The following is a 27,761-nucleotide window of genomic DNA, read 5'->3' on the forward strand; positions in this document are numbered from 1 at the left end:
AGTCATTCCGTTGGTTTAGGAATGCTATGCGCTGTTTGTGCGATGGACAATATTGCATTGGCGTAGAGGACTTCTACAACTTCGGAGAGGAAGGAACACCCGCGATCCCTCAGTAGCTCCAGAGACGCTCCATGCCGAAGAATGAGATTATGGTGCATGAACGTTCCGGTTCATTCAGATCACTTCACGTGATTTGACAGACGAAAGTACTCAACTTTCCGCGTAGCGCGTGAGGAGGTCCACAGCGACGATGACCTAACGGTTGCTGTTTGGAGTATTCGTAGGGGGTCCGTACCAGTCGATTCCGATGCGGTCGAAAGGCCGGGCGGGACAGGCCGGGCGGGACAGGCCAGGTGTTGGAGCGCGCCGCGGGTCGTGTAAGGATGGCTCTTGCGGCGTTGGCACTATAGGAGCACGAGCGGATGCACTGCCAGACGAAGCGGTACACTCCGCGCAAGTAGTATCGAAGCTGGATGCATGCTTCATACAAAGAAAAGACGCAACACACCAAGGAAAAGACAGGTGTTGCGTATTTTCGTTGTATGAAGCATGTACCAACTACTGGCAAAGCAACTACTGGCAAAGAAAAGACGCAACACACCAAGGAAAAGACAGGTGTTGCGTATTTTCGTTGTATGAAGCATGTACCAACTAGCCCAACAAGTTTTATTAAGATTCTGGATGCATGCGTATGTCTTTGATACTCCGGCATGGGCGCATTGCGGTTGCGCATCAAAGGAGGCACAGATGTTGGAGCATATAGACGACGAGGAATCACAAACAGTCATTTACGGTCATCAGATAAGCAACTGCGACGGTAAAGTAGCCCATCACGTACGGTAAGGTAACGAGCAGTGTTTCAACGGCTCAGACAGGAACTCTAGGACAGATGCCATTCAAGAAACCTGGCGCTGCTGTGATGGCATGTCGGCATATAAAATCCAATATACAGACGCAGCAGCAGGCTTATGGCTAAGTAGAGAGCGAGAAACGGCGTCGGCCTCTGCATGTTTACGGTCGAACCTGTAGATGACACGAATATCATACTCTTGGAGACGTAGTACCCAAAGAGCTAGGTGACCTGATGGATATTTTACGGAAGACAACCAGCTCAGGGTATGGTGATTAGTCACGACGTCGAATGGTCTGGCATAGACATAAGATCGAAATTTTGGGATCACCCAAACGATAGCGAGACATTATTTCTCCGTAACAGAACAGTTTCTTTGCAACGTGTCGCACGAGACAGCCATGCGACACGTTGCAGGTCGGCCGAATACTTCCGCAAAGCTCATCTTAAAGTACGACCATCTGGAAATGTCAGCTTCGTGGTTACGAAACCATAGATGGGCCACACTTCTCAAGTAAAAGTTGACATTGTTTAGTTTAGCGGTGTCATTCGATTTGTAGTGTGCACTCACTCATACGTAGGAAGACGGTCCTCCACGTCGTGGTGTTGGGTTTTACTGAATATAACAGGGTCTCGCTGCCTTGGAACGCCGGAATAGACGACAGCCAAGGGTGAGGTAGCATCTTGCGGTGCTACTCAGTCAGGCATAACCGAGGCTAGGGGATAGAGTCCGGGTTCGGATTGCAGAGTGAAAAACTTTTAGTTCTAGGTGTAATTTACAGGGATCAAGGGACACGAGAGCGATCCGATTAAGGGCCATGCGGAGCGAGCGCGACTACCAACAACAGACTCCTATCCCGCCTTTTGCTGGTGCCCGTATTTGTCACTACAAAACATACTTTTTTTGTGACGCAGAATAGAGGTGCGCAGAGTTGGTCAGCCTACAAGGGTTATATCAGCTCGTTCACTGGTACTTGCAATCAGCACACATATGAGCTTCGTACGCATGTATATATATATATATATATATATATATGTACATCCACAAATATATCTACCCCGATACCGAGATACCCCACAGCAGCAGCCACGCAAACCCCGTATGGTATGTAAAGTTCGCTTTAATAAGTGTAAGCTTAATGCCACATTTTTATTACTGCTCGTAAAATTTAAAAACATGTTTGATTAAATTTATAGCGAACATACATGTTTACAATGTGGACAATTGTGCCAGACCCGTGTTTAAGCGCATGAGTGCCGGATGGATCCGACGCTAGATTCCTGTCGCCGTCCACCGTTCCCCACACCCTTTTCTCTCTGTCCTTTCTTCTTTTTTTTTTCGTGGTAAAGGATGTGTGAAGATCAGCGATTACGTGTCTTGTATCAATATCGCTGCGTCACCATCGTTACGCGAGCACTTTCCCTCAGTGTTTACAAGTGGCCCTCCACAGTTGTCGGGAGTGGTGTGAGCGGAATGGAAGCGCTGGCAAAGCTTCTAAAGTTGCAAAAAGGTGTGGAGGACACTCAGGAGAGAACCAACAGAATGAAGGCTACATGCGTGATATCAGATTTACCTCTGTAGCCCCGAAAGAAATGCTTTGCCAGATGCCCGACTCGGCGCTCCTGTTTTTCTTATCTCGTTGCCTGGACTCTTTTTGTGGAACGCTATAGCATTTAGAGGCTTTCCAATTTAGCCACGTTGAGAAGAGAAAATCATTGATATATCTCACCTTCATTGTCGTAGGCGTATTCACCAGTACTATTGCTTGCGGCCCATAAAAATACACAGTCAAATCTTCGTTCAGGTATGTAGCCACAGAGTTTTTGAAGAAGTTAAAGAGCCCTGATATGAGGAAGAAAGGAATTTTCACAATGCACGCCATCTTCTCAAACGCCACTTCAGTACTTATAAACAATAGGGTGCCGTGTTGGCCTTCGGTGTCTGGCAAATCTTAGAATTTCTTGTTTAGTTTGGGTGCTTGTTGTGCAAATTAATATACAGGGTGATCATTTTTAAGATTTACGCAATTTTTAAAGATTGCCTGTTGCAGATAGCAGTGTTCTAGTCCTTGAGCTGGATTATTCTGAGAGGCGGACGTTATTTGCAAGAGAAATCGAAACACATTTCCAACTAATTAACAAAAATTCACTAATTACCTTCTGAATTATTTACTTTATGGCACATATTGCAATTTACGAATTGTAGCCGGTGGGCTTGCAAGGCGTATTCACTTGGAATGAATTTCCAGAATGACACCAGTTGGGAGATATGTGCCATCAAACTCGCCGTAAGAATGCACTGCTGTTCCACTTACTTGTTTACCAAAACGTTCTTTTATCCAGTGGAGCACAAAACTAACTGGAACGCCCATGTACTGCGTCCTATGCTTTGGAAAATATATTTCGAAACTGGTGTCCTCCTGGAAATTTGTTTCAAGTGGAAAGATCTTGCAAACTCACCGGCTAGAATTCGTAAATTGCAATATGTGCCGTAAAGTAATTAATGAGGGAGTTAATTAGTAAATTGCCATTAATTAGTTTAATACGTGTTTCAATTTATCGTGCTAGCAATGTCCGCCTCTTCAAATAATACAGCTGAAGAGCAAGAATTATGCTATCTGCTATCGACGTTTTTTTAAAAATTCCGTAAAACATAAAAATTATCACCCTTTAGCTGGTGACGCCTATGAGAAAGTTTATTCCGTTGAGGTGGTTCAAACTGGCAAGATTCAGGTAGGTGCTTATTTTTCTGTGTGGAGCAAAAACTAAGAAAACTAATATAGTAATGTTAACTATAATTCTCTGTACCAGTAACATCATTCAGTGCTGACTCGACAGCTGGTTTGACATTATCCAGTCATCATCAATAAACATCCGTCGCTTGCTCAATGAATCTTGTACTGCCAATATATTGCTTTATCCTGAAAAGTAAAATTATTCAATTTGCTTTGCTGCAACTCGAGAAGCCCTTTTCGCATAGTCATATATGAAACATCGAATAGGATGGTAAAACAAGTGGGCAGTAATCTTACAAGTATTAGTCTGCGTATAGGTGGGACTAACAGCCCGAAGTACTGAGGTGCTTCCTTCGTACAAGTAAGACGTCAGCTAAGCAGTGCAGTCCGTAGACGCAACTGTTTACAGTTATAGACTGTAAGAAGCTGGTCAGCACTTCAAAAAAAAAAAAAACTGTACTGCTGAAGTAGTAAACGCCCAAAAGAAAAGAATTCAGGTGCACCAAATACACTACTGGGATAGTCCTGTAAGTTTTAATAACTATTATTAATTACACGACTGTATCGCAAAAATGAGCAGGACAGCACAAGAACATAATGATATCGGCAGCAGCTAGGCAGGAAATTGGTAAGAATAATTATTGTTTTGTTTCTACGAAATACCGTCGGAATCACTGCTGCAAGAACCTTGGCATTTTTGACGTCATTATATTATAGTATTCGCCAGTAGCATTTAAACACATCAACTACTTACTTGCTGTTACGCTGAGGTGTGAATCCATCCAGTATCTGCACACAATAGCTTCCGGCATACACCATGGTCCCTGGCAAACTCGCTTTGGCCTCGGAAGCTTTCGGAGGTACCAGTACATTCGAATAAACTGGTATAGAACTCTAAGAAATTTCAGTATTACGATTGCCAAGCCCACTATTGCAAATACAGTGAGGATTTCAAAAGGTACTGTGGGTTTGAAGGCGCCGTTTACTTTGGAAAGGCTGTAGTACTTCTCCATCGCAAAAAATCACTCAATGCTAGCATTCAAAAGGCACAAGCAAGCACGTGCGATGGTTTCATGTCACACTTGCACAAGCTGACCTAATGCTAATGGCGCATAAGAGGGAGATATTTAAAGCCAAAGCGTGACGCAAAACGGAAATAGACTCTGTTGGATGAAATCAGAAACCTAGACTGGGTTTCGCCGCCGCCTGTGTCGCAGACCGTGCCTGTCTAACGATACTCGCCAGGGTCGAATTCTACGAAAGCTCTCGAAGTGGAAAACTGGTTCTTGTTCCTCTGATGCTTTACTAGCTAAACAAGAACTTGACCGAGTCGGACAGGCAGGGAATGCAGATAAAACAAATGATGAAGCAACCATATTGCAATAGTTCAACGCCACTACTCATGCCGATGGACCAGAAAGTATGCACGCCAAAAATGCAATCTCTCATGCAGAGAGAAAAACTAAGAATAGAAAACAAAAATGAGGACATGCACGGGTGGGCGGCTTAACATGCGAAAATGGAGAGGGCCGGTGTTGTAGCGCGATAACCTTGCGTTTCCAGGTACCGCGATTGTCTTGTTTTATTTCTTGCAGTCACCTGGTTACCAGTGAAACTTCCAGGTGGTTGAATTCCAATGCTTTCTCTTTCAGAGCAACAAAAAATAAGATGGGGCGGCGCGACTCGGTCCCCTCTCGCGTAGAGTGGTTTCCACTAATAGCATTTGCCAGTGACCGCAGTAGAGAGATCGGTTCAGTCCTGCTGACCTTCGGCCAAAACAAGTTCAAGGTTGTCTGTAAAAGCGAGTCATGCAAATTTTCAGTAAGGCGCGCTGTTTTGTAATCGCAATACGGGACGATGTCTTTTGTGCTCCTTGTAAGCGCGCTTTTTCGCCGGCGACTAGGGTGACCTTAGAACAGAGAAATTAATAAATGCTTGTAGCACTACTTGCGCACGTTGTTGGAAATATTTCGCCTGCTCTGTGAACCCGTGAGTCAACTTGAGAAATGCGCCCCTTCATGATGGCAGGCACAATTATAGAGGAAGGAAATGTGTGACGAAAGCCGCACTTTATAACGACCATCGCACTTGAACCGAAGGCGTCAATTCTTTTTTTTTTCTCCTGCACAGTCACGTAGAGGCTTACAGGAGGCAATCTCTTGGGAGTGCTAGCTTTTCTAGCTTTATTCTGAAGGAGATGAACATTTAAAGTTTGACGTATTCATTAGGGTAACGCGATTAATATCATGCGCAGTCATGTATACACATGCCTGACAGAAGTATTACATCACGAGATCGCTTAACCAAGTAGACTACACATGCGCGGTCAGAGGTTCTTTTTTTTGTGATACATGGCCTCTCAATGGTAGCCAAGGGAAATAAAGCATTTATAAGTCAACTTTCAAGCAAAATACACAAGAAAATATGCATACATGACCTGTAGGCACATTGACGACTTTTTATCGCAATAAACATGGAAATATATATGTCTTACGTTAAAAGAGAGAGCCACAAGTTCTGGATCATAATTCTGGATCAAGAGCTTGGCCACGCTCTTCTGTGCGCTAGGTGACGGACAAATGTTTCTCGTTTGGTTCGCACCGAAAAACTGTGCGCACCCACACCGGAAATCGCACCTCGTACAAGGCCGGCGCAACCTTTAACTTACCGAGAAAATTTATCTTCCACTATAGCTAGATGATGCCGGCATTTTGATGTTACGGCATTTTCAAGTTTCGATGTTTGGAGTTTTCGGCATTTTAAATTTTCGGTTTTTCATATTTTTGGCTTTTCGAATTTTCGGTGTTTTAAATTTCGGCATATATATAATTCGTCATTTTGATTTTCGGCATTTTGAATGCCACCCCATCCCATCGCACCATTAAAAAAACTTTTATATCGACACACAGAGACGAGCTTACGAGATTGTTAGTTGAGCCTGCGAAGATTGCGCAAGTTTGGGCACCGTGACTATAGGTGAGCACTCAGTCCCTCTCTGTCGGAGAAAGAATGATCATGTTTGAATGTGTCCTATAGTGTCTGCTTTGGTAGTGTGATTGTTTTTTCGGAAATTACGTTCGGTTATTATAAACAAAAGGTAATTTCTCTGCGCATGGTAATGTTATGGTCTATGTGCATCGTCAATGTATATATATATATATATATATATATATATATATATGTGCTTCGGTTTCAAATAAACCATTTGTTGAAAGTTAGCGCTTGGCTTCCTTCCTCATCTCCGTCTTTTCAAGCTCGTAATACATGTTGCTAAGGCAAGTAATGATAGGAAAGGTGATACTATTCTAAACTTGCTGCAAAATGCTACCTCTGTGCAAGATTCAAGTACCAACAAGCAACCGGTTTAACCGGAATATGGTTATGTAGAGTTGCTCACCTAGTGATGCTGCAGTGTAGTATAGTGCCGTCTGCTAACCTCGTTTGTACAAAATCACTGCTCAAGAGTGATGCTTTGAAAGCGCAGCAGCGACAAATAAACGCGGAGTTCATGCTTTGTTGTGACTCAAAAAATAGGGGCAAACATAATTAAGTCGCACCATACAGGTAAAAAAAAAAAAAAACTCCCTGAGATGCTCGAGGTACCTTTGCGCACCAAAAGCTTATTTTTTTATTTTTTGTAAAAAAATATTTTTTTCACCTGGCAAAATGACAAGCCATATCATTAGAGCTCCACCACAAGAAGATAAGTAAGCAGTTTCGCACTGCCATAAAGATGTGTAAATTCTTTCAGTTAAAAACTGAGAAAGTCGCGAAAAGCGCTGGATAATTTGTCGTTGAATGACCCACCGATCACGAAAGCTTTATTGCAGACAATGTATTTTAAAATGATTTACAAAATTAGCTTCCAGAAGTTTGAAATGTCACCTTATCACGTGTGACGTCAGCTGGACGTGCCCCAGGTGGTCAGAATTGATCCGGGGACCTTCACTATGGCGTCCCTCACAAGCCACTGCGCAGTTTCAGGACGTTAAACCCCACAGCCTATTATTGCGATAGCAATTATATGGACACTTCAAAGCAGATTTCTGCCGTCGGCATCGCCGTCGCCGTCGCCGTGAGGTTCCGTATGACGTCAACGGCGATGAAATCGTCGCCGCGCTCCGGACGCTGTATGTGCGAGTGAAAGGGCGCGAGGGACGCGCGCTTTCATGGGGAGCGAACGCACGTCGAAGAGCAAACGCGCGTTCTGCGTCGTGCTCCCTGAAGGGCTGCAGAATTAAGCGTCTCTTTCCTCCTTTCCTCCGTTTGCTCTCTATATAGAGAGCAAACGCAACTTTTTCCGTCGCGCGAAAAGCTCTGGGGGGACGGCAGGAAGGGAGAGGAGGCGACGTTTAGCTGCGGCACCAAACACGTATTTATATAAAAACGCCGACGGCGTTGACAACAGTTCTGCGCGTTGCGGGTGCTGCTGCATGTCCAAGTTTATACAGCTGATGAAACTAGTATCCTTACTCCATATAGCTCTCTACTAATTTGCTATCGCAATTGGTGCTTCGCCTTTCGGGCGAAACTGCGACAAATGTTTCTTTCTCGCCATACTTTTTAATCTACACGACCACGCCGTGCGCTTGCTGCATGAAGCCTGCTTGGCGTGGTCACTCTTGCTCAAGTTTTTGAAGCCGTGCGATTTGCCAAGTGTATACTAGAGCCTACTGAATATTGTAGTAAAATACAGTTTGTATACTTGCGATACGTTGAGCCGGATAAAACGCCAAAAGCTTGCTGGGACTACTGCTCGGAGACAGTGGGCCTTTGCCGAAGAGTTGATTGTGATGCCCCCCCCCCCCCCCCAAAAAAAAAAAAAGTAACAGCAAACAGCGCCATTGCAGTCTGCCCATGTATTTTTTGCTTGCGACGAAGAATGACTGCGTTGTTACGATTCAGTCTGAGCGGCCATGCCGAGAACACGTGCTCATGCATGGGAAACGGCGTGCCTAAAGCCCCAACCAGACGTACGCGTTGGAAAGCGCCCGCACGCGCCGCATCGCGCCTGGGCGCGTATGGCGTCAGGCGCGGAGACTGCATCGCGTGTGGACGCGTTGCGGCGTGGACACCTACCACTGCTAGGTTTTCTGCGCCCGCGCCTGAAGCTGCCACCGCGTCGCCCGCGCGACGCTCCTCACGTGACCACAGAACGCCTATGACGTGACCACGGCGATCCAGCGTGACTTCCGGAACGCCTCTTCGCGCGGCGTGCAGGCAAGCGCGGGCAAGCTGCGTGCTTTGTGTTTGGTGGGTGATCACGGCAACCGCGACGAAACGCGCAGGGACGTGCGGGAACTCGTGCGCGCCCTCTTCCTCTATCGGACACGACGTGACGTCGAGTGAGCGCGGCGCGTGCGGACGCTTTACAACGCGTACGTCTGGTTGGGGCTTAACGATCTCGCCATGAAGAGACGTGTCCGTCGCGGGGGTAGGGTGGCTAGAATGGGGAGGTGTGAATACCGGTGGCGCAAACGTGACCCCCCAGCGCACCGATGCCGCGGGGCGGCGCGGTTGACCGAGGCGCGGTAAGGCACGCGGCTGAAATGAGCGCATCGCCAGCCTCGGGTATCGCGGGCTTTCTGTGAGCGTCAAAGAATACGTCTTTATCATGAAATCAACGTTTTATCAGCCCACAGCATTACTCCTGTGAAATTTTACTGGCTCAGTTCGCCTTGCATGGATAGATTCCGAAGCGTTTTTTTTTTTCGTGAAGAGGCGCAGGATCATAGGGGCTGGGGCTTCGAAATAATTTCGACCACTTCGGGTTCGTTAACGTGCACTGACATCGTAGGCCCACGGGCGCCTTGCATTTCGACTCCCTCAAAATGCGACCGTCGTCCTCGAGGTCAGCAGTAATCAACCTATGCGTGCCTTAGGACCTGTAAACTGCAGTCATTACCTGATTACTTCTCGACGTACAAACCACTTTTTGCCAGCGCTTTCAGACCTGTAGCATGTCCTTTCGAAGCTCAAATAAGCAATTTCCTATGATTGCAGACCGCAACAGATGTGATCATGAAATCGTTTAAGTGAGGAAAACAACTATGGGATAATTTGATCTACAACACGCAATACTTCAGTGTTTTTAGTTCATTCTCATAGGGGCTCCACCCACATTTTCCTTCTTTTTTTGCCTTTCCCCATTAAAGTTTACTCTCTCTCTCTCACTGCCCTACTGATTGGCACCTTTAAGCAAAAAATGAATCCTTGTGATGCAATAAAAACGTATAACTGATGCTGCCAGGGCAGCAGAATGCTATCGGCAACCAATTTTTGGCACATCACCAATTGATCGACTGCATAATCTCTGCCACAGCTTTGGCATGCAAACGTGCAAACGTGCACGAGTGAGTTTGTTTTCAAGGGCACTGACCAGCTTGTAGAATAATTCTGATATGGATATAAAAGGCCCCCAAGGTTGCTTCTATTTGTTCTTTAGATTCCAGAACGGTTTACTTGTGAAGCAGCCCAGCCTAGTAGATGCTGCAGCTGCGAAGTCCTTCTCCAATGAAGAACACTGCCATTTTGGTTAACACAACAGGCGGCGTTTCGTTCATTGCCAACTCTGCAGTCTGGCAACGAGCAATGTTGTTTTGTTTAAACTTCTGCAGTGACCACAGTTCCGAAGGTCGCTTAAGCTTGAAAATGAACAATTCTTCTGCGACTGGATTGGGCATTCCATCCTCCACGTCTACCGGTAGGCATGCATTCCCCCGTCTTGTCAATAGACAAGCGCCGCTTCTCTCGTAAGGGAATAATAATAATAATAATAATAATAATAATAATAATAATAATAATAATAATAATAATAATAATAATAATAATAATAATAATAATAATAATAATAATAATAATAATAATACTTAATTCGTACTCAGAGAGTCGTATATGTAGTCCAGGCATACAGGGTCACAGAAGGCGGAACTGCCCATATCGGAGTGGTTTGCGCGCCGAAGCTGGGACCCGTGGAGCGCGTGAGACATCTCTCCTCTTTCTTTCTTTTGTCAGAGTCCTGCTAATGTATTTTGACAAGTTCGGAAATACTGTGAGCACGGTGTCTTCTTGGAGGGCAGGAATGCGACGTGGTATCAAGACTGCAGTTCCATTAATAAAGTCGCGAACGATAAACCTAGAGGCAACAGGAAAAAAAAAAAAGAAAAAAAACAGACGGCGGTGATTAGATTGAGCTAGCGTGAAAGGCATCGTGAATAATACTAGAATCTGCACGCCGCGATGACGCTGTGCAACACGGTATGTATCGCGAGAAACACCCCAAAACAGGCGACGAGACCAACTGACGTCGAAGGCACGGAGGCGAGGCGAGGCCGGCAGGCTGGCGCGGCTAAGCTTACCGCGCTGCGACTGGCAGCGCCACATTTACCCTGGTGGCATCGGTGCGCAAGGGGGTCACGCACGCCTGAAGGAAAGCGCCACCGGTATTCACACCTCCCCATTCTAGCCACCCTAGCGGGGGTCCGAGAGATGCGCGAAACCTGCCATGCCGCCTTGTGACCATCTCATCCCCGCTGGGGACCTTCACCCCGCTACGACCACCAACCTTCACTGCTGTCGCCCACCCTCACTACTTCGTCTGGTTTGCCCTGTCTTGGAGTGGGGGCAGAGAGGGGGAGAGAGCCCGGATGGTGGAGGGTATAAGAAAGTCAGCAAGCAGCCACGTGGAGAACACTTTTGCTTTGCCCTAGCGTGCAGGTGCATGTACGCTCAACGTTTCTTGTATGTTTTCTTTGGAGCACACTGCCCACCCTCAACTATGTATTACACTTCTGTTATTTGTTTTTACGTCGCCTCGTCTTCCCTGGCGGACCTTCTCCACTGGTGAACCTGCTTCGAGCTCCAAGCAGACGCTGTTGAAGGTTCACCAACCCCGGCCCGTAACAGCATGAAGGCCCGAACAGAGAGCGAAAATTATATCACTTGACGAAGGTTCAGCCTCCTTTACAAAGTGTCCAACCTAGCCGAAAGAATGTGATGTGAAGCCAATGGACAACGCGTCCAAGGAAACCATAGAGCAATGAACGGTTGTTTCTAATTGATAAGTGTAATTAATAATAAAAAATGAAATGAAAGTAGAAGAAAGGACAACTTGCCGCCGGTGGGAACCAAACCCACAACATCCGCATGACGCGTGCAATGCTCTACCATTACAGCTACGGTGACCCCTTTCATGAGGTGCCATTCGAACAAAGGAACGCAAATGCGATTCTTCGTGAATATATTCCGAATTTTTATCGAGATAAAAGCAAGAAACTAGCAGCGAGAACAATTCGCAACCAATGTTGTCCGGGTCCGAAATTTTTGCGTTCGTTTATGTATGCCAATTGAAGTGCAATGGTGACTGTCATCTCTTCTAATTTGCCGGGTCTGCAGTTACAGACGTGTGAAAGGCATTTACCCTTCATGCTCCCTGCATTCTTCTGACTTGCGAATGATCTCTGCATCATAGGCTGGCCGTTACTTTTGTCATAGTACTCCCAAAGAAGGAAAGAAAGAAAAAACAAACAAACAAACAAGCATGCCTCACTAGGTCCATGAAAAAAATGGGGACCTAAAAGCCAGAAAGGCGGAACTCTTACTTTTGCACACGTGGTTCCATGCATATCCAAGCTATTTTTTAAGATGTTAGCCGGTACCAGTGCCACATTGTGTCAGCAGATGTGAAACAGTTTATGCAACCACAGGCTTAAGCTAAACCTGCATTTGGCATCAAACCCGCACATTGAATTGAACAAGTACCATACCCCTGATAACATTTGATCAAGCTAACGCTGATATACACACGGTTTGTTCATGCTGAAATAAGAACTACGAAGAAAACACTTTCAGATGATTAACTGTGGCAATGAATACAAAACAGCAATGCAAAGACAAACACTAAAGACTCATTAACAGAGGTGTTTGGAAAGAAATACTGTATAAGGCTTACATGCCTAGAAAGATAGAGAAAATGACACGGAGGCAAGATACAATGCAAGTTGGCAGTAATATCGAAAGATATGTGTTCCTTTAATATCTGTTGCCAATGAACAGTATTTTACTCTGCAAGTTTTTAGTTCTTTCTTTCTTTATTTCTTTTTTGTCGCAGCCAAGGCACTTTTATTTTTATAAAGAACAGTCATGGAGCGCCTTTCTGCCTCCCTCCCTCCCTAACAAATACGATTGACAAAATGAGACAAGCTGCATACTAAACGCTCCAAGGACGGCCTCTGAGCAATATTTTAGGACTCATCCACCTTCGCAAATACATCTACCGAACAGAAATTGCCATATCTCATTCCGAATAAACCAATGGTGACGGTTGCTTTGGGTTAATTCTCCGTGCAGCATTTGAATTTGTACTGCTGGCGGGGATCCTATCAACGAGAGAGTTACAGTAATACAAGATAGATGGCGCCACAACGACGCTCTGCACATATATACTGTCTTTCGCTCTCCTGCCATTTTGCACACCTGAATTTCCAAGCGGCTCAAAACAGCAGTGCATAAATCATGTTGAGAAAAATGAGGAAAAACAGAAAAAAAAGAAGTTTTCGGTCCGAGGTACAGGGATGGTGCTAGATAAAAGGACGCTTGAAATACCGTCTTTTCAGACATCTGGAACGTATACCACATCGTATCTGCTCGCGCTGCCTTCTTTATTATTATTTGCATCCAAGCAGCACACACACATAGGCAAGCAGGCAGCTGCGTTTTCCAACTTTCCTGAATGCGTCTTTTGCTATTCGCTTAACTTGAGATGCTGCATATAACATTCTCTGCACGACATTTGCATGTAACATTCTGCACACTATACTGATACAAATACATGGTTTATACGGCGTAAATGAGATACAAGACGAGCAACATTTGTGATGCAATAGGGGACAAAGTGCTTAGTTTGCGGCTATTTGCTGACAATACACGTGTGCCCACCAAAGACTTGTCATCCTAATGGAGGCCTTTACTTGAGGAACCTTTCAAATGCGAAGCCCGCTACTTGTGAAGCTGAAAGGTGAACGCACATCTAATCAGAAGACATGTAATTGGCTCACAAAGTGATGTCGAGACTCACGCGAAAAAGGGTCAGCGGCAGAAAGTGTAAGGGGAAGCTTAGTTCAGGATGAACTGCGATTGCTTTATTCAAACACATGGTAAACTCAAACACTCTCATTCGACCTCAACCGAATGGAATAAACGTCGCTGCGTCTAAGAAGAAAATAAGAACCTTCTTTCTACGGACGGTTGGAAGCATAATTTTGCTTTAGGGACTCAAATATTTTCACAACATAGCCGAAAATTGCTAAGTTACAGAAATCAATGTAAAATTTCCAACTCGGTCGCTCCTGATCTGAAACAGACAGCACAACTATCAAAACTGTGCGAGTTTGATTAACTAAAGGGGTCGCATATATATGGTGGCATTGCTCAGCGTAATATAATTTATTGCAATCTCACGCGAGTATTGCAAACGTCATGCTCACAAACTAGCCTAACATAAAAGAAAGATGTATACTATATAAATGTGGTCCGCGTATAATGCCCCGATACTTGTAGATTACAAAACTTTGATATTGTGTTGTACTGCTGAGTCATTCATTAAATTTGTAGACTAATTAGCTGTAAGGGGTCGTTGTAACCTAACTTTTATTGCCATAAAATTGTATGGACACTCGAAGAAAAGTTTCACCGTACTCGTGATATATATATATATATATATATATACGCGGTGACCCCTTTCATGGGGTGCCATTCGAACAAAAGAACGAAAATGCAATTTTTCGTGAATATATTCCGAATTTTTATCGAGATAAAAGCAAGAAACCAGCAGCGATGACGATTCGCAACCAATGGGGTCCGGGTCCGAAATTTTTGCGTTCGGTAATGTATGTCAACTGATGATCTATATTATATATATATATATATATATATATATATATATATATGAATAAAACCTAAACAATAGTGTGGAGTGGCCGGATTCGAACAAAGGACTTCAGGCACAGAAGCCCTATACTCTATGCAGCGTTTTTCAAACATTTCCAATACGTGACCCCTTTAGTAGTACCAAATCTACCATGAGCCCCCCCCCCCCCCCCCCCTCCAGTCACCTTTATAAGCCTTCTGAAAATAAATTTTTTGATGATGCTGGTACATTTACATATTAATTTAGGTAAGAGATATTAACCACAACGGAGAGAGCTACCAAAATACATGTTATTTTTTAATTAGCATTGATTGCATCATGTATTTTAATGACAAGGATGCACTTGCTTTCTTTATACAACCATATCTTATGAACCACAATTCTGCAGTTTTGGTGAGACAAAACTTCCTGTGAATGGGAGGCCGTGCTCGGTGAAGTTTTCTTTGTGGTGTCCCGAAGGATTAAATCCCCCCCCCCCCTTTTTTTTTTTGCTGTTACAGCGTGCATCTTTTGGCCAAAGCTAATATTACGCTCTGCATAATAAACAACTTTTCAGGGAGGATATATACCAGGTGTATCTGCGAATACTTTAAGCCATATTCAGAAATCGCCTGTGGCAGATAGCACAATTCCAGTTATTGAGCTGGTCTTCTCGCTGAGGCCGACATTACTCGCACGAGAAATCGAAATGCATAATAAGCTAAATAACAAAGCTTCATCCAGTCAATTTTTTAACTGATTACTCTATGGTACACATTACAATTTAAAAATTGAAGCAAGTAAGACGTCAAGGAATATCCACTTAAAAATTCAGTGGTTGACACCATTTTCGAAACGTGCGCCCTCAAACTTGCGGCAAAAATAGACTCTCGTTCGCGGCTCGAGGTCTCACTCGCCGAGCCGCGGCCGATTCGGTTGCCGCCTCCGCCCCCGAGAGCGGGGTGGTGGCGACGGCCGGAGGAGGACGTAACATGAGAAGAGTAACAGCAACAACAACCGGAATGGTCGTGGGGTGATCGGCTGACCACTTTCAGGGACATCACTCAACATAACAGACTAAACAGACGCAAATACCCGCTACTACACGGCAAGTTAAACAAGACAGAGGCCGTAACTTGAAGATTACTGGAAACGCACACGTACCCCAGCCCGGCAATCCTAGGCCTCTGTTACCCGAGCCTCTACCCGACGGACGCGTGTAAAGCGTGCGGAAACAGAGTTACGCTAGGACACATGCTCTGGGAATGTGCCAGAAAAGACGCTATCACTGCCGCCGCTCACGTTGCGACGGACGTTAGACAGAGAGAAACTTCGAGCTCAATCGTTGCCGCCGCGGATCGCCTCCGTCGGTGTCGCCGCCGCTGGGCGGCGGCACCCATCAGAGACGAGCTGGCCGACCAGCTTTGGGCCGTCCGGCTAGCCGAAGATGCCGCCCAGGTCCAAGGACTTCGAGCAGTCACCTGAGGCACCACCACCACCATCGTCATCGATGGAGGGGGGGGGACGGGACAGGGGTTAATACTCTTTTCTGCCTGACCAGAAAACTGCCGTACGAGTTTTCAATAAAGTTTATTCTCTCTCTCGTTCTACTTACTTTTATTGCGATAGCAATTATATGGATACTCCAAGCGCATTTTTGCCGTTGCCGTCGCCGTCGACGTCACCGTCGTCGTCACCGTGAGGTTCCGTATAAAGTCCAACGGCGATAAAATAGTCGCCGCGCACCGTGCGCTGTGTGTGAGAGTGAAGGCGTGCGAGGGTGAGCCGGCAACCGCAGCTTAATCTCGCGCACGCGAATTAATGCAACAGAATTGTTACATCTGTTTCATTGGTGGGTTACAGAGTTGTTAATTTGTTAGTATAGTTTCCTGAAATATTGCATATTCAGCAATTTTTATTAAATAATCGACGGCCTAAGTAAAAATTCTGCTTCCTACACTCACTAGATTTTAATTTTTTCCTTTTATATGCAAGAAACCTAATCAAAATTCTTGCTGTGGTTGACGAGAAAAACGGTTTCCCTTTTCCAATGTATTTAGATAGGAGGCCCTCAGCTAAAGCTTCCTATTAGTTCCGCAACGTTAATCCGCAGTCTACTTAGCAACCTGCTTCGCAGCGTTAGTATAAGCCTGCTTATTTGCGTTTTTATTACTTTCCGTGCATTCAATCATAAATGTCTCGGACAGGATTATATTTATTTTAGAACACAGTGCATATTCCTCGCCGTGCATATCTGCGATTACAGTGAAAACTAGACACCGCAAGTTTACGAATTCTTCTGTATCGGCCCCTCGTTAAAGCGCTACGCTAAAACAATGAAAATGTTTCTGTATTACGATCGTTCACTGTTACTGATTGTCTGCATCATCGTGGACTTCACTACTTTATTCAATAGCAGACTGAAGAATCGCTGTGCCTCAACGCACCTTTCCCTCGAAAAAAAAATCTAGAATACAATCAAGGCGCGCGCATACAAAGACACAGAGACATTTCTTAACATTGTTTCGAGGAACTTTATTCAATAAAATTATTTGACGTACTGTACATATATACAACGGCCAGCAGCACGCGTAAGAGCTTTCTGTCCACGCAATCCACTTGCGCGGAATAGAAAGATCGATGCTACTGCTTCGCTCCTGCAAGATGCAGTTATAGTGACATTGACTATGCGTGCGATAATAAATTTAGTGCAGCACTACAACGGCTGCCTTCCGGTTTACGTGACCGCGTGATCCCTTGGCGTCAGCTTTATGTGCAGGCCTTGTGTGGGACGCAAGACGAGCTCCAGCGACAGCTGCAGGTCTTCGTTACGGGTCTTCGATTCCACCTTGAACCGTCTCAGAATCTGAGCCAACAGAATCTTGTCCTCTAGCTGAGCAAATTTTTGCCCTGTTGTACAGAGGTAAAAAAAGAAGGAAGAGGTAGGCGAGAGCTCTGTTAGTATTCAATGCGCGCAGACCGGTGAAATGTACGGAAAATTTCGCGTTGGCACATCCTTTACAATTGTTTTTTCTTCTTAAAGCAATATTCTTTAAAAAGCTTTATTTCGGTAGCAGTTGTATGAGTCTGGCCTACCATATCTCGCCTAATGAAAGCTGCTTGGAAAGGTTTCCTTCTTTTTTTTTCAAACATGATATATGTGCACGTTAATCGGATAATGATGCTGTTTCTATCAGCTTTCAATGGCCTTGAAACGACAAAAAGCTTTAATATTTCGTTTTAATTACAATTTTACGGCTTCATGAAGCACTAAAATTTCTTCAAGAAGTTAAGTCATCCTACATGTGGTACGTGGCAGATGATAAAATCGATAGCTGGGAAGTTGCTTTGATTTTCGTTTTATTAATAGCCACTTCAATTTGCGGAGACTTCCCGCTGTCAATCTTTGAAAATGCCAAGTCGAGTGGCGACTGAAATCAAAGATCTCGAAGTACTTTAATAATTTCTTTCTTGTTCGCCTCGGCGCCCACAAAAGGGCAAGCACGCCAAACCCGAGTAAGAAACCTCATTATTCAAGTTATCACGTATTGTTCGCGAGCAAACGATCTAGTATCACCCACTTGACGTACCTATGCAGTTGCGAGCGCCGCCGGCGAAAGGAATGTAGAGAAACGGGTGGCGCTCCTTGTCAAACTCTAGGAACCTCTCTGGTATAAACTCATTTGGTTTGGGGACAAACCGTGGGTGCCTATGCATGAAGTATATGAAGATAACTGAGACAGTTCCCTTCGGTATGGTATGCTTTCCTGCAAAACGAAACAGGAATTACGAATAAACCATTTGGACACTGGAATACAATACTGGCAACATTACACCAAATAAAAATTAAATTATGGGGTTTTACGTGCCAAAACCACGGTCTGATTATGAGGCACGCCGTAGTGGGGGACTCCGGAAATTTGGACCACCTGGGGATCTTTAACGTGCACCTAAATCTAAGTACACGGGTGTTTTCGCATTTCGCCCCCATCGAAATGCGGCCGCCGTGGCCGGGATTCGATCCCGCGACGTCATGCTCAGCAGCCCAGCACCATAGCCACTGAACAACCACGGCGGGTAACATTACACCAATGTCGGTGTAATGTTACCAGTTATACCATAAGGTTACGTCTCTTATTCATTCGACATCACATTCAAAACTTCCACGTAAACTATGACTGACGCCATAGTGGAGATTTACGAGCCTTATTTTGACCACCTGAACGTTCTTGAGCGTGCACCGAAATCACAGTGCAAGGGTGATTTTAATAAAAAAATGTTTTGTGCATTCGTAAGAAGACAGTTGCTGTGGCCTAGAATATAACTCATGACCTTGCGCTCAGTTTAAGTGGTACTTCACTTCCGCGAAGTTTACTTGCACAGTTAAGTGGTACAACACGCAGCGCAAGAAAAGGCACAAGGACACGCAAAGGCACACGGAGCACACACACGCATATGTCATAATATCGTGAGGGAAAGTGGCCTGAATGTTCGTGTCGAGTCGCACTACTACTGTATATGACGTGCCTACAAGCAGACAACCATTTATTGTTTTGCCTTTCAGTACGAAGGAAAGTGAAGCTGCAATTTGATGACAAAAAAGAAAAAAAGAAATGCAACCAAATGCATGCATTAAAAGTTCCGTAATATCTTCGCTTTGCATTCTGGCTGCTGTTTTTTTGCGCCAGCAAGTTCCGGTGTTTTAAAACACTGGCAAGTTAGTGAACATGCAGCCACTTCATCAGCACAAGTTGGTATTTCAAGCTGTAATCTGTTTGTGAAAGAACTGAAGTACGCATTCAGCCACCCTTTACCCCCGCTTCGCCTCTGTCTAATAAATAAATTCTATTCAAAGGTCATCAAGTTCAACAACGCTCCTTAATTTAAACACTCCTATCAATAATTGTTTTCTTTTCCGTTTAGCTTTTAATACGTCATAATTATTCGCGGTATAATTTACTCGCTGAATGCTTATCTAGGATAATTTTCTGTTTGCCTACACCTTTCTGTAATGGGCGCAGGTCTCCGCGAAAGCAATATTAAATAACTAAACGTTACCAAGAATGAGGTCTTCTCCGAGCTTCCTTGCAATAGCCGGAATCGGTGGGTAAAGCCGAAGGGTTTCCTGCAAATGAGAAATTTGAGGACACACTTAATTCGGTACGAAATGTATTGCTAGTTGTACAGTACTTACTTACGCAGCAGGACGACGCATGCACAAGAAGAAATACTGACAATGAATGAAGGAAGTGACACTTGATACTAAGTGGTGCAGAAGCAAGTATGAACGCATTACCTGCGGTGATTAACCTGCTACTTTACAGTTCATTGCTTGACTACTAACCAATCAGAATATAATAGGAAAAGCAAAGAGCGAATATTTTATTCGTTAATGAGTCCTGTTTACCGTTCTTTCGATCACCGAGTCATTCAGCGACATTGTCCTGACTTTGCTCCACGAATCTGTGCAACTAGTGACAATACAAGGGAGAGCTACGTGAAATCTCAGGTGCGCTGCTATTTATACAGCGACAACTACAAAAAATATGCTCATGCAGGGAATAGCCAGTGCTTGTCACTCACTACTCCAAGCCAAGTTTTAGACAGCTGCGCTTTTTTTGCCGTTACTTCATCGCTACTCTGATGCACGCGTCGAGTTAAGGGCACGTGCTTGCGATGTATCCGTCGTGACGCGCTGTGTGCGAACTTAATAAATACTTCTGTCGTATTGACGCATTGGAGGCAGAAAGCGGTTTTTATTCTTTGTATGAATACATGAATGACCGTAATTAGAGGCGGCTAAACTTCAGCAACTAAGCTATCTCTCTTAGTTGGCTGTGTATCTGGCAGTAAGGGCTGAGAAGCGCTTTTCCCCAGAATACGCATATTTAGCAGACTATATCGCGGCCAGAAAAATTGCTTATTTATATATCTCGATTACCTTGACAGTCAGTCACATAATAAAGCTTCTTCTAATCTTCGGGGCCCGTATTCACAAAGCTTCTCTTGCATAAGTGCCGTCACCGATTGTCCACCGGTGACAGTCTCGTTAACATGCCGATCGGTGTCATCAACGGTGAGTGCTGGAACCTACCTCAGCTATAGAGAAAGCGTTCTTACGACAGCGAATTTTGGAGAGTACGAGCCCACATGTGCAAAACAAGGAACTCAAGTCACCCAGAAAAAACACGCGTTGACGTGGTGGAGAGGAAAAGCAAATGCTGAGCTGTTCATGACACAGGCACTGTTCTGACAGGATCCAGCAAGCAGACACGTGAACTGTAATTTTGCTGGGATAATGCCAAACTCTACAAGATTTCCCAGTCCACAATTTTACTGTCTCGATATTTGCCTCGGATGTATTATGTAGTCTTCAACAATGTAACTTTAGATACCTGCATTGCACTGACGTACCTTGATGACGCAGTCCAAATACTTGAGCTGCGCAATGTCCTCTCTGGTTACAGGTCGTTCTCGGTCCGAACCAAACACGGCGTCTAGTTCTTCGTGAACCTTCGCCTGAGCCTCCGGGTGGTTTCCCAGTAGATGCATAGCAAAAGAAGCTGCGGTGGCCGTTGTGTCAAATCCCTGTGGAAGGATGCGCAATTCCTTCATTAAAGTGATCTCACACTTTCCGAATTACATCGGGAAAACTGCATTTCCAACATGTGAGGAACCGCACCGTGAAGATGAACGGGCAAAGCTCGGCCTAGAATATTCAACTGTTTCACAGTTACTGCACATAAATTTTGTTTTTCTCTCTCGTTCCTAGAAAGTAGTACCACGTGAAACAGAACTGACATCTTGTGTTTTCCACAAAAGCACTTTTAAGGCATAAGATATGGTTATTTCTGTATCTAGTCATTGAAATTTTGCAGCCGGACGGCCCAAATGGATTGGGGGTGGCACTAGTGGGTTTTAGCTTCAGGCGAGTTCAGGCTGGCGACCGAGACTGAATCAAGCCTTGGTCACGCTGTTACAAATTCAGGAGTCACGAAATGAGTCACGCCTAATATAGCACCATTAATGCACCAGAAGCTATAAGGGACACCGAAGTTGGGAAGAGATCAAGATTAATATAGACGAGTTAAAGTTCTTTAACGTTCATGTAAATTTAAGTACGCGAGCATTTTTGCGCTACGCCACTATCGGAACGCGTCCGTTGTAGCCAGGAATCAAAGCCGCGACCCCGAGCTGAGCAGCTGAACGGGATAGCCACAGGACCACCATGGGAAGTGGTAATACTACGAGAAGGCGCAGTCTTTGCAAAAAGTCACCAATTCATCTATTCACGCGAAATAACTTATAATAAAATTTTCACATATGCAATCATAAGCCCTTGGACGCCCTCTCGGATCATCTCTAGGGTACAATCAAGGGCGCCATGTTCGAGCTTTCGTGTTTATCACAAGAGACCTGAAGGAAAGGTTTCAGTTGGGGGCGCGCGCGAACCGAAACCATTTTCCCTGATTAATGACGGCGCCACGTTTCGCGCCGACACTCGTGGCTGCTGGAAGGGTGCTCACCCCAATCATGAACGTGTTGACCTCCTCTCTTATTTCCTCCTCCGTGAAGATTCCTTCCTCCATGTGCATACGAAGAAGGATGTCCATGAAACTCTTCTTCTGCCCAGCCTCGTCGCCATCAAACTTGTAGGTCTTCTTCCGGCAGCTGAGGATCTGACGCAAACAACAATTTTGAATAGCATAAATGAGCGTAAAGCATCTGATTAACGGTATGCACATAGCATCCTTCGAGGTTGATGTCATATTTGCTCATATTTATTATGTAGTTATGCCATAATGGTCGGCTTTCAAAAAGTTCAGTGGTTTTAGCTACTTGTCAGAATGTTCAGAATGTTGGGTGCCACAGTTCAAAATAGTGCGTCCCATACTTCCCTTCTTCATACCTGCAGGCGCTTGGAGACAATTTAGACCGGGCTTTCTGTGTCTATATTTTGCGCCTCATTTAGGGTAAAAAACAAATTTCACGCACAAGCGCAATTTTTTTTTTCAATTGAAATTGTACGACACACCACCATCAGACGGATATGGTGTCTTTGTAAGCCGAATAAAAACAGTACTGTGAAGTTGGAATTTAATGTAACTAATCAAATGACATTCCGACTTTACGTGGTGGCGTTTATATATATATATATATATATATATATATATATATATATATATATATATATATAGCGGCTTTGGCATTGCGCTGCTATGTTTGAGAACGCGGCATCAAATTTCGGCCATGGTGGCCGCATTTCGATGGGGCGAATAGAAAAACGTCCGAGTACCGTGCATTGGGTGCACGTTACTGAACCCCAGGTGGTCGAAATTAATCCATCGCCCACTACCGCATGCCTCATAATCATATCGTGGTTCTGGCACGTGAAACCTCATAATTTGATTACTTTTCCTAACATTTCGAACTTATAACGAGGAACTATAAAGATAAATTATATTTTCTTTGCCTAGTTATTTGTCAAGATATTAAATTATGGCAGTGAGTTAATTTTTATTGCGAAAAAAACAAAACAAAGGTTTGCGTGCCAAGGAGTTCTAGGCTCTCAGGCTACTGCAAAAAACCGGAAAGATCACTTTTCTGTTGCTCCAAGGCACCAAGAGCAGTTCGCGCAAATTAAGTAAAACTTAAATCAAGAACATTTTTATTTGCAACGTCACTTCTCGTAGTAGCTACCATACGAAGCCATGACTCTGCTTTCATCTACATATTCAAGGCAAGTGCTATAACTTAGTGAAAACAATACACATATCATAGTTTGACTGTACGATAATAGTGTACTTACATTTCGAGTGTATTTCTTTATCAGCTCCACTTTCTCATAAAACTGTCTGCCAACCTCGGTGCGCTTGTAAATGAATTCCGGCCAGTGGTGTATATTCATCATCCTAGTAACGATAGCCGTAGCAATTCTGCAAATAAACGGGGGGAAACAAATAAACAAACAATAAATAAATGGGTGCCAATAAATAGTTACAATCTTTAAAAATTGAACCTGTATGAACTTGGCACTAGTTTGATAAGTAGGGATAGCCACTTACTCGTCGTTCACCTTCAGGAATCCGGTTCTCTGGACATCCTCTTCATCAAGCTTTATTCCCATAGCAGTCTCTGAAAAAGCAAGGTGCTTACCTTTATGCGAAAAACAGCGTCCGGTTTTATTTTTACGGTCTTGACCAGCAAATCAAGCAAAAAACGACGGGTGAGCGGACTTCTCCAAATTCACATCTGTTTATACCAGTGTGCGTAGGCCAGTGCTATTATAACGCTCCTGGCCTGCCAAAGTGCAATCGATCAGTTTCTGAGTTTCTGCTTTTCAAGTCGTTTTATCTTTTAACCACTGTACACATTGTTGCAAACACGCCTTTGCAGAAAAAAAGAAAAGAAACGAAAAGAAAAACAAGCAAGAAGTTGTAACGCAGTCGTCTAGGTACAAAAGTGATTCTGTGATCATTCCGGCCTGTGATCAGCCTTTCTCTTGAAACCTCCGAGAGCCCTATCGAAGTCACAACATCCTTGTTAATTATGAAGCTCTCACGCGCAAGAAGGGCTGAAATTTGGCTGCAGGCTAAAAAAATTGCAACCGCTTTCAACGTCATCCTGGTGTATGTATAAACAAGTACGAAATCTAGGTGTCAGTAATACAGAATTTATATAAACCAGGCACTTGAACAAATTAGTAAGCACTGACGGTAGAACCCTGGCAACAAAAGTTGTATGCTTAATAATGTCCCTTGGTAAATGTTAGCTATGAGTCAGCGCTAATTTACTAGTGCCTCTTTGCAGTAATAAATGTTATTTATGTGGTGCTTGGCACTGTATCACAAAAGCTTCAACTTTTAGCACCATCACCAATCGATTATGAAATGGATTCTTCAGACATCTGTTTGACAATGAGAGTTCACATTCTGAGTGTGATTATTTGCTTACATTTTGGTTGGGTCGCTTCGAAAAGTGTGCGTACTTTATTTGCCAGTGGCATAACTATCTTGGGCCATAAAGCGCCGAAGCGCGTATATTATTTCATAGATGAAAGCAACACTAATTGACTGAGATTCACGTTCCTTTGATATCTCCCCAGCTGCACAAGCTACCATCTTCCTATGGTCTGAGGTGCGTAACAGCTGCAACAGTATCCGGCTTCGGGCAAACTGTCAACCAGTGCTGCTCTTATCGCATGCGGTCTACCGTCTACAGAAACTTCCGAGCATTGAAGGGTGAATATTCAGGGTATGAACTCGACTCGATAAATAGGGCTCCCACGTAGTCTTTCTACAAAAACGTTGATTTATCAATCGGCAGGTTGCGCGAACGTTTCACTATCCAACGAACCAACCTTTTGTAGTGCGTATTTATGTCCCTCACGTCCGAAGCGCACAATCTTGTCTCACATATATGTTTCGAATGGTTTGTTGAAATGCTCATTGGTCCCCCTCCAGATCCCTTTGAACATTTAACGATCCGTTTTTTCGATGCTGCTTAGACAGTGACAAATTATACTGCAAGCAGTGCAGATTCTCTGGCGCGCATTTATCTGCGTCTATTTCCGTGCCGCTCATTACAGCGTATTCACGTTTGTTTTCGATGACTCGCTGCCATGGCAACGCATGCATTCCTAAACCTTGCAAGACAGTTTCCAGCGTCTGCTACACCTGAGCCGTGTAGTGTGCTCCAATCTCTCGATATTGGTCAAGAAAGCCGCTACCATCTAAAACCTGCAAACGTCCGTGACCCTGCGCATTTAACCGTTCATGAAGCAGAAATAAACACTACAGGCGAGTTTTGGTCACACGAATGAGACACACTGCTTTCTTTCTTTACCACCGTCCACATCTCTGAAAACTTGGGCCTTCCATTTCTATTTCTTTAAATAGAAATAAAGGTATGAGCACAATTTCCATTCCTTTTTTTTATTTTTTATTATCACACTGTTGCAATAAATTTACCACCCTTGTTCTTTTGCCCCATTTTGTTGTGTGACCCGATCAGGCATAAATATGACATCAGAGGGTCTTTAGTGCGTTATTACCTCATTACATTATAAAATCCACAGAAAACGAGAAACAAAAACGTCTATTTTGGTAAAACAATTAACAATGGTCATTTCGCTCACTCTGCACTCTTAGTAAAAAGATAGTAAAAAGGTAGTATCGGGTGCAGACATAAACTTTATTAGCCATTACTAACTTTTGACAACCTGTTTACTACATTCAAAAATTCATAACCTAGTAGTAAGTGCTTCCTTAGCTCGTAGGACTTAGCTAGTGCTGCCTTCACGAATTAAGTCTTAGTAAGTGACATTTTTCTCTTGCTCGTGCTTAATTATGTTGTATAGTAGCGGTATTAGTGCGACATTTTGATGAACTGCAGTTTCTTTCATTATGTTGGATTAAACGTTATCTGTTACTTCGTGATGCACACTTCTTGGCTACAGGCTGTATGCTATACAAATTTATATTCATAACTTTGTTTACTTCCCTAAACTCATGGGTGCTCACCTGTAAAATCCGTGCTCCGAAAGCTACAAACTATAAGAAAAGATTGTCCTCAACGATGTGCCGCGTTGTCTCCCGGTCATTTTATTTTGCGATGCTTTGTGCCTATTCATTGTTTGTTTCCGCGCAGCGCAATTACCCGAACCACGATGTTCCTGGAAAGCATGAGCTTTAGGTACCATTATTTGATTATGGTAAATTAATTACTAAGCGCGTGGCAGAGCTTTTCTCCTTTTTTTCTTCTACCTGAGTAGTAAATGCACCTACCTGCTCCGTTACTATACTTCCGGTTGCTAAGACCTTGGTGAAATTTGTGACAAGCCATTACTACCTTTCGGTTAGTAATTGACGTGACCTTGTTCTTGGAGTGTATAATTGTTTAATTTTCGCTCTCGCTAGCCACTCGTATAGCTTTCTCGCACCAATGACCGGAAGGTATCAGTTAAACTTGTGAAAGCACTGTTGACTTGTGGTAACGTGCAAATCCACTCTTTGCTAGGAGTCTTTTTTTTTGTTTATTCTTTATTTTCACTTATTTTTCTCTCTCTCTCCTTTCGCATCCCTTCACCCCTCCCCCGGTACAGGGTAGCCAACCGGAGATAACCTCTGGTTAACCTCCCTGTCTTTCCTCTACCTTTTTCTCTCTCTCTCTCTTTTTTTCTTTCACGCTCCATCTTCTATCAGTTATTCGATGTTTGTTTCTCCCATTGAGCTGCGAGAACTAAACGAGCTATGACGTCTGAGAAGGTACAAGAGGCGATTACTACGGGAAAGAGGCCAGCAAATAAAAAAAAAAAAAAACTGCGCTTGTCGGGTGCCGCTTCCTGTCTGTTAAGGTCCGCTTCAGGCGCACTCTCCGAACCAGCTTAGCGTGCAGCCCCTCTCGAAGGACAACGGGAATACGGAACGCTTCAAACAGGACGGATGGCCTGTCAGAGGTCCCGGCTGAGCTGTTGGCGGTATAAGCGTGCTTGCGCGACGCGTCGTGCGAGCACTCACCGAAGAGAATGCCGAATGTCGCAAGCCTCATGACTGGAAGCACGTCGAAGTGGTCCCGTCCCAGCGCGGCCATCTTGTCGCACAGCAGGGCCGCCCTTCGGTTCATAATGGGCACGTACTCGTCGAGTATACGAAAGTGGAACGCCGGTGTCAGCACCTTTCGGCGTTTCTTCCATATCAACTTCTCGCTGAAAGCGAAAGCGCTTTCATTTAGTCTACAGCGCGTCAGGACTGGTTCTTGTCGGAATATTTTGACGTGCGATCTTTTAAGAACAACACCAGTCTCTTGATACTGCTGCTTGTTTTTAAGCCTCTCACTGCATGGAAAGTAGGGAGATTCGCGCAATATTACTAAAAAAATATAAGTGAAAAGGGCATCCGCAAATGCATAGGAGTTGCACGGCTGGCTTTCTACGATTCGCTGTAAGCGCAATTGCATTCGTGTGTCTGATACCAGCCGATATCTGCAACTAATATCGACCGTAGTTAAAATTCAAGGTAAATGAAGTGCGCGTGTAGGCGTTTATGGGGGCCGCTCTGAATTCAGCAATTTCTTAAGGACACGGAAGAATAGGAATGCTTTTTTTTACTGTGCAGTGGCAGATGTCTTTATTCTCGTTGTGAAGAGGAGACGATCTTTATTCAAGGGAACCAAGCCTTTCGAAGATGCGGACATTCAGTGACAGTATTTACAAAACCACTCTAAGTTTCCTCTTATGCCGGTGTCCGGGCGTCCGCCACTCATGATATCA

The 27,761-nt window shown here is 44.3% G+C and overlaps 1 protein-coding gene across 1 annotated transcript in view; it reads right to left on the reverse strand.

The window, feature by feature from the left end:
- Positions 1-17,007: 17,007 nt before the first annotated feature.
- Positions 17,008-27,761, reverse strand: part of LOC119436571 (uncharacterized) — a 61,231-nt gene continuing 50,477 nt past the window's right edge. Inside the window, exons 16-23 of the mRNA XM_049658676.1 lie at positions 27,010-27,197; positions 23,557-23,626; positions 23,301-23,427; positions 22,018-22,170; positions 20,906-21,079; positions 19,550-19,616; positions 18,082-18,258; positions 17,008-17,401 (exon numbers count right to left, since the gene is read on the reverse strand). Of these exons, the coding sequence (XP_049514633.1) occupies positions 17,229-17,401; positions 18,082-18,258; positions 19,550-19,616; positions 20,906-21,079; positions 22,018-22,170; positions 23,301-23,427; positions 23,557-23,626; positions 27,010-27,197 (1,129 nt within the window). The 3' untranslated portion in view covers positions 17,008-17,228. The remainder of the gene's footprint in view (positions 17,402-18,081; positions 18,259-19,549; positions 19,617-20,905; positions 21,080-22,017; positions 22,171-23,300; positions 23,428-23,556; positions 23,627-27,009; positions 27,198-27,761) is intronic.

The sequence above is a fragment of the Dermacentor silvarum genome, chromosome 1, assembly GCF_013339745.2.
Source record: "Dermacentor silvarum isolate Dsil-2018 chromosome 1, BIME_Dsil_1.4, whole genome shotgun sequence".
In the NCBI taxonomy this organism is placed as follows: Eukaryota; Metazoa; Arthropoda; class Arachnida; order Ixodida; family Ixodidae; genus Dermacentor; species Dermacentor silvarum.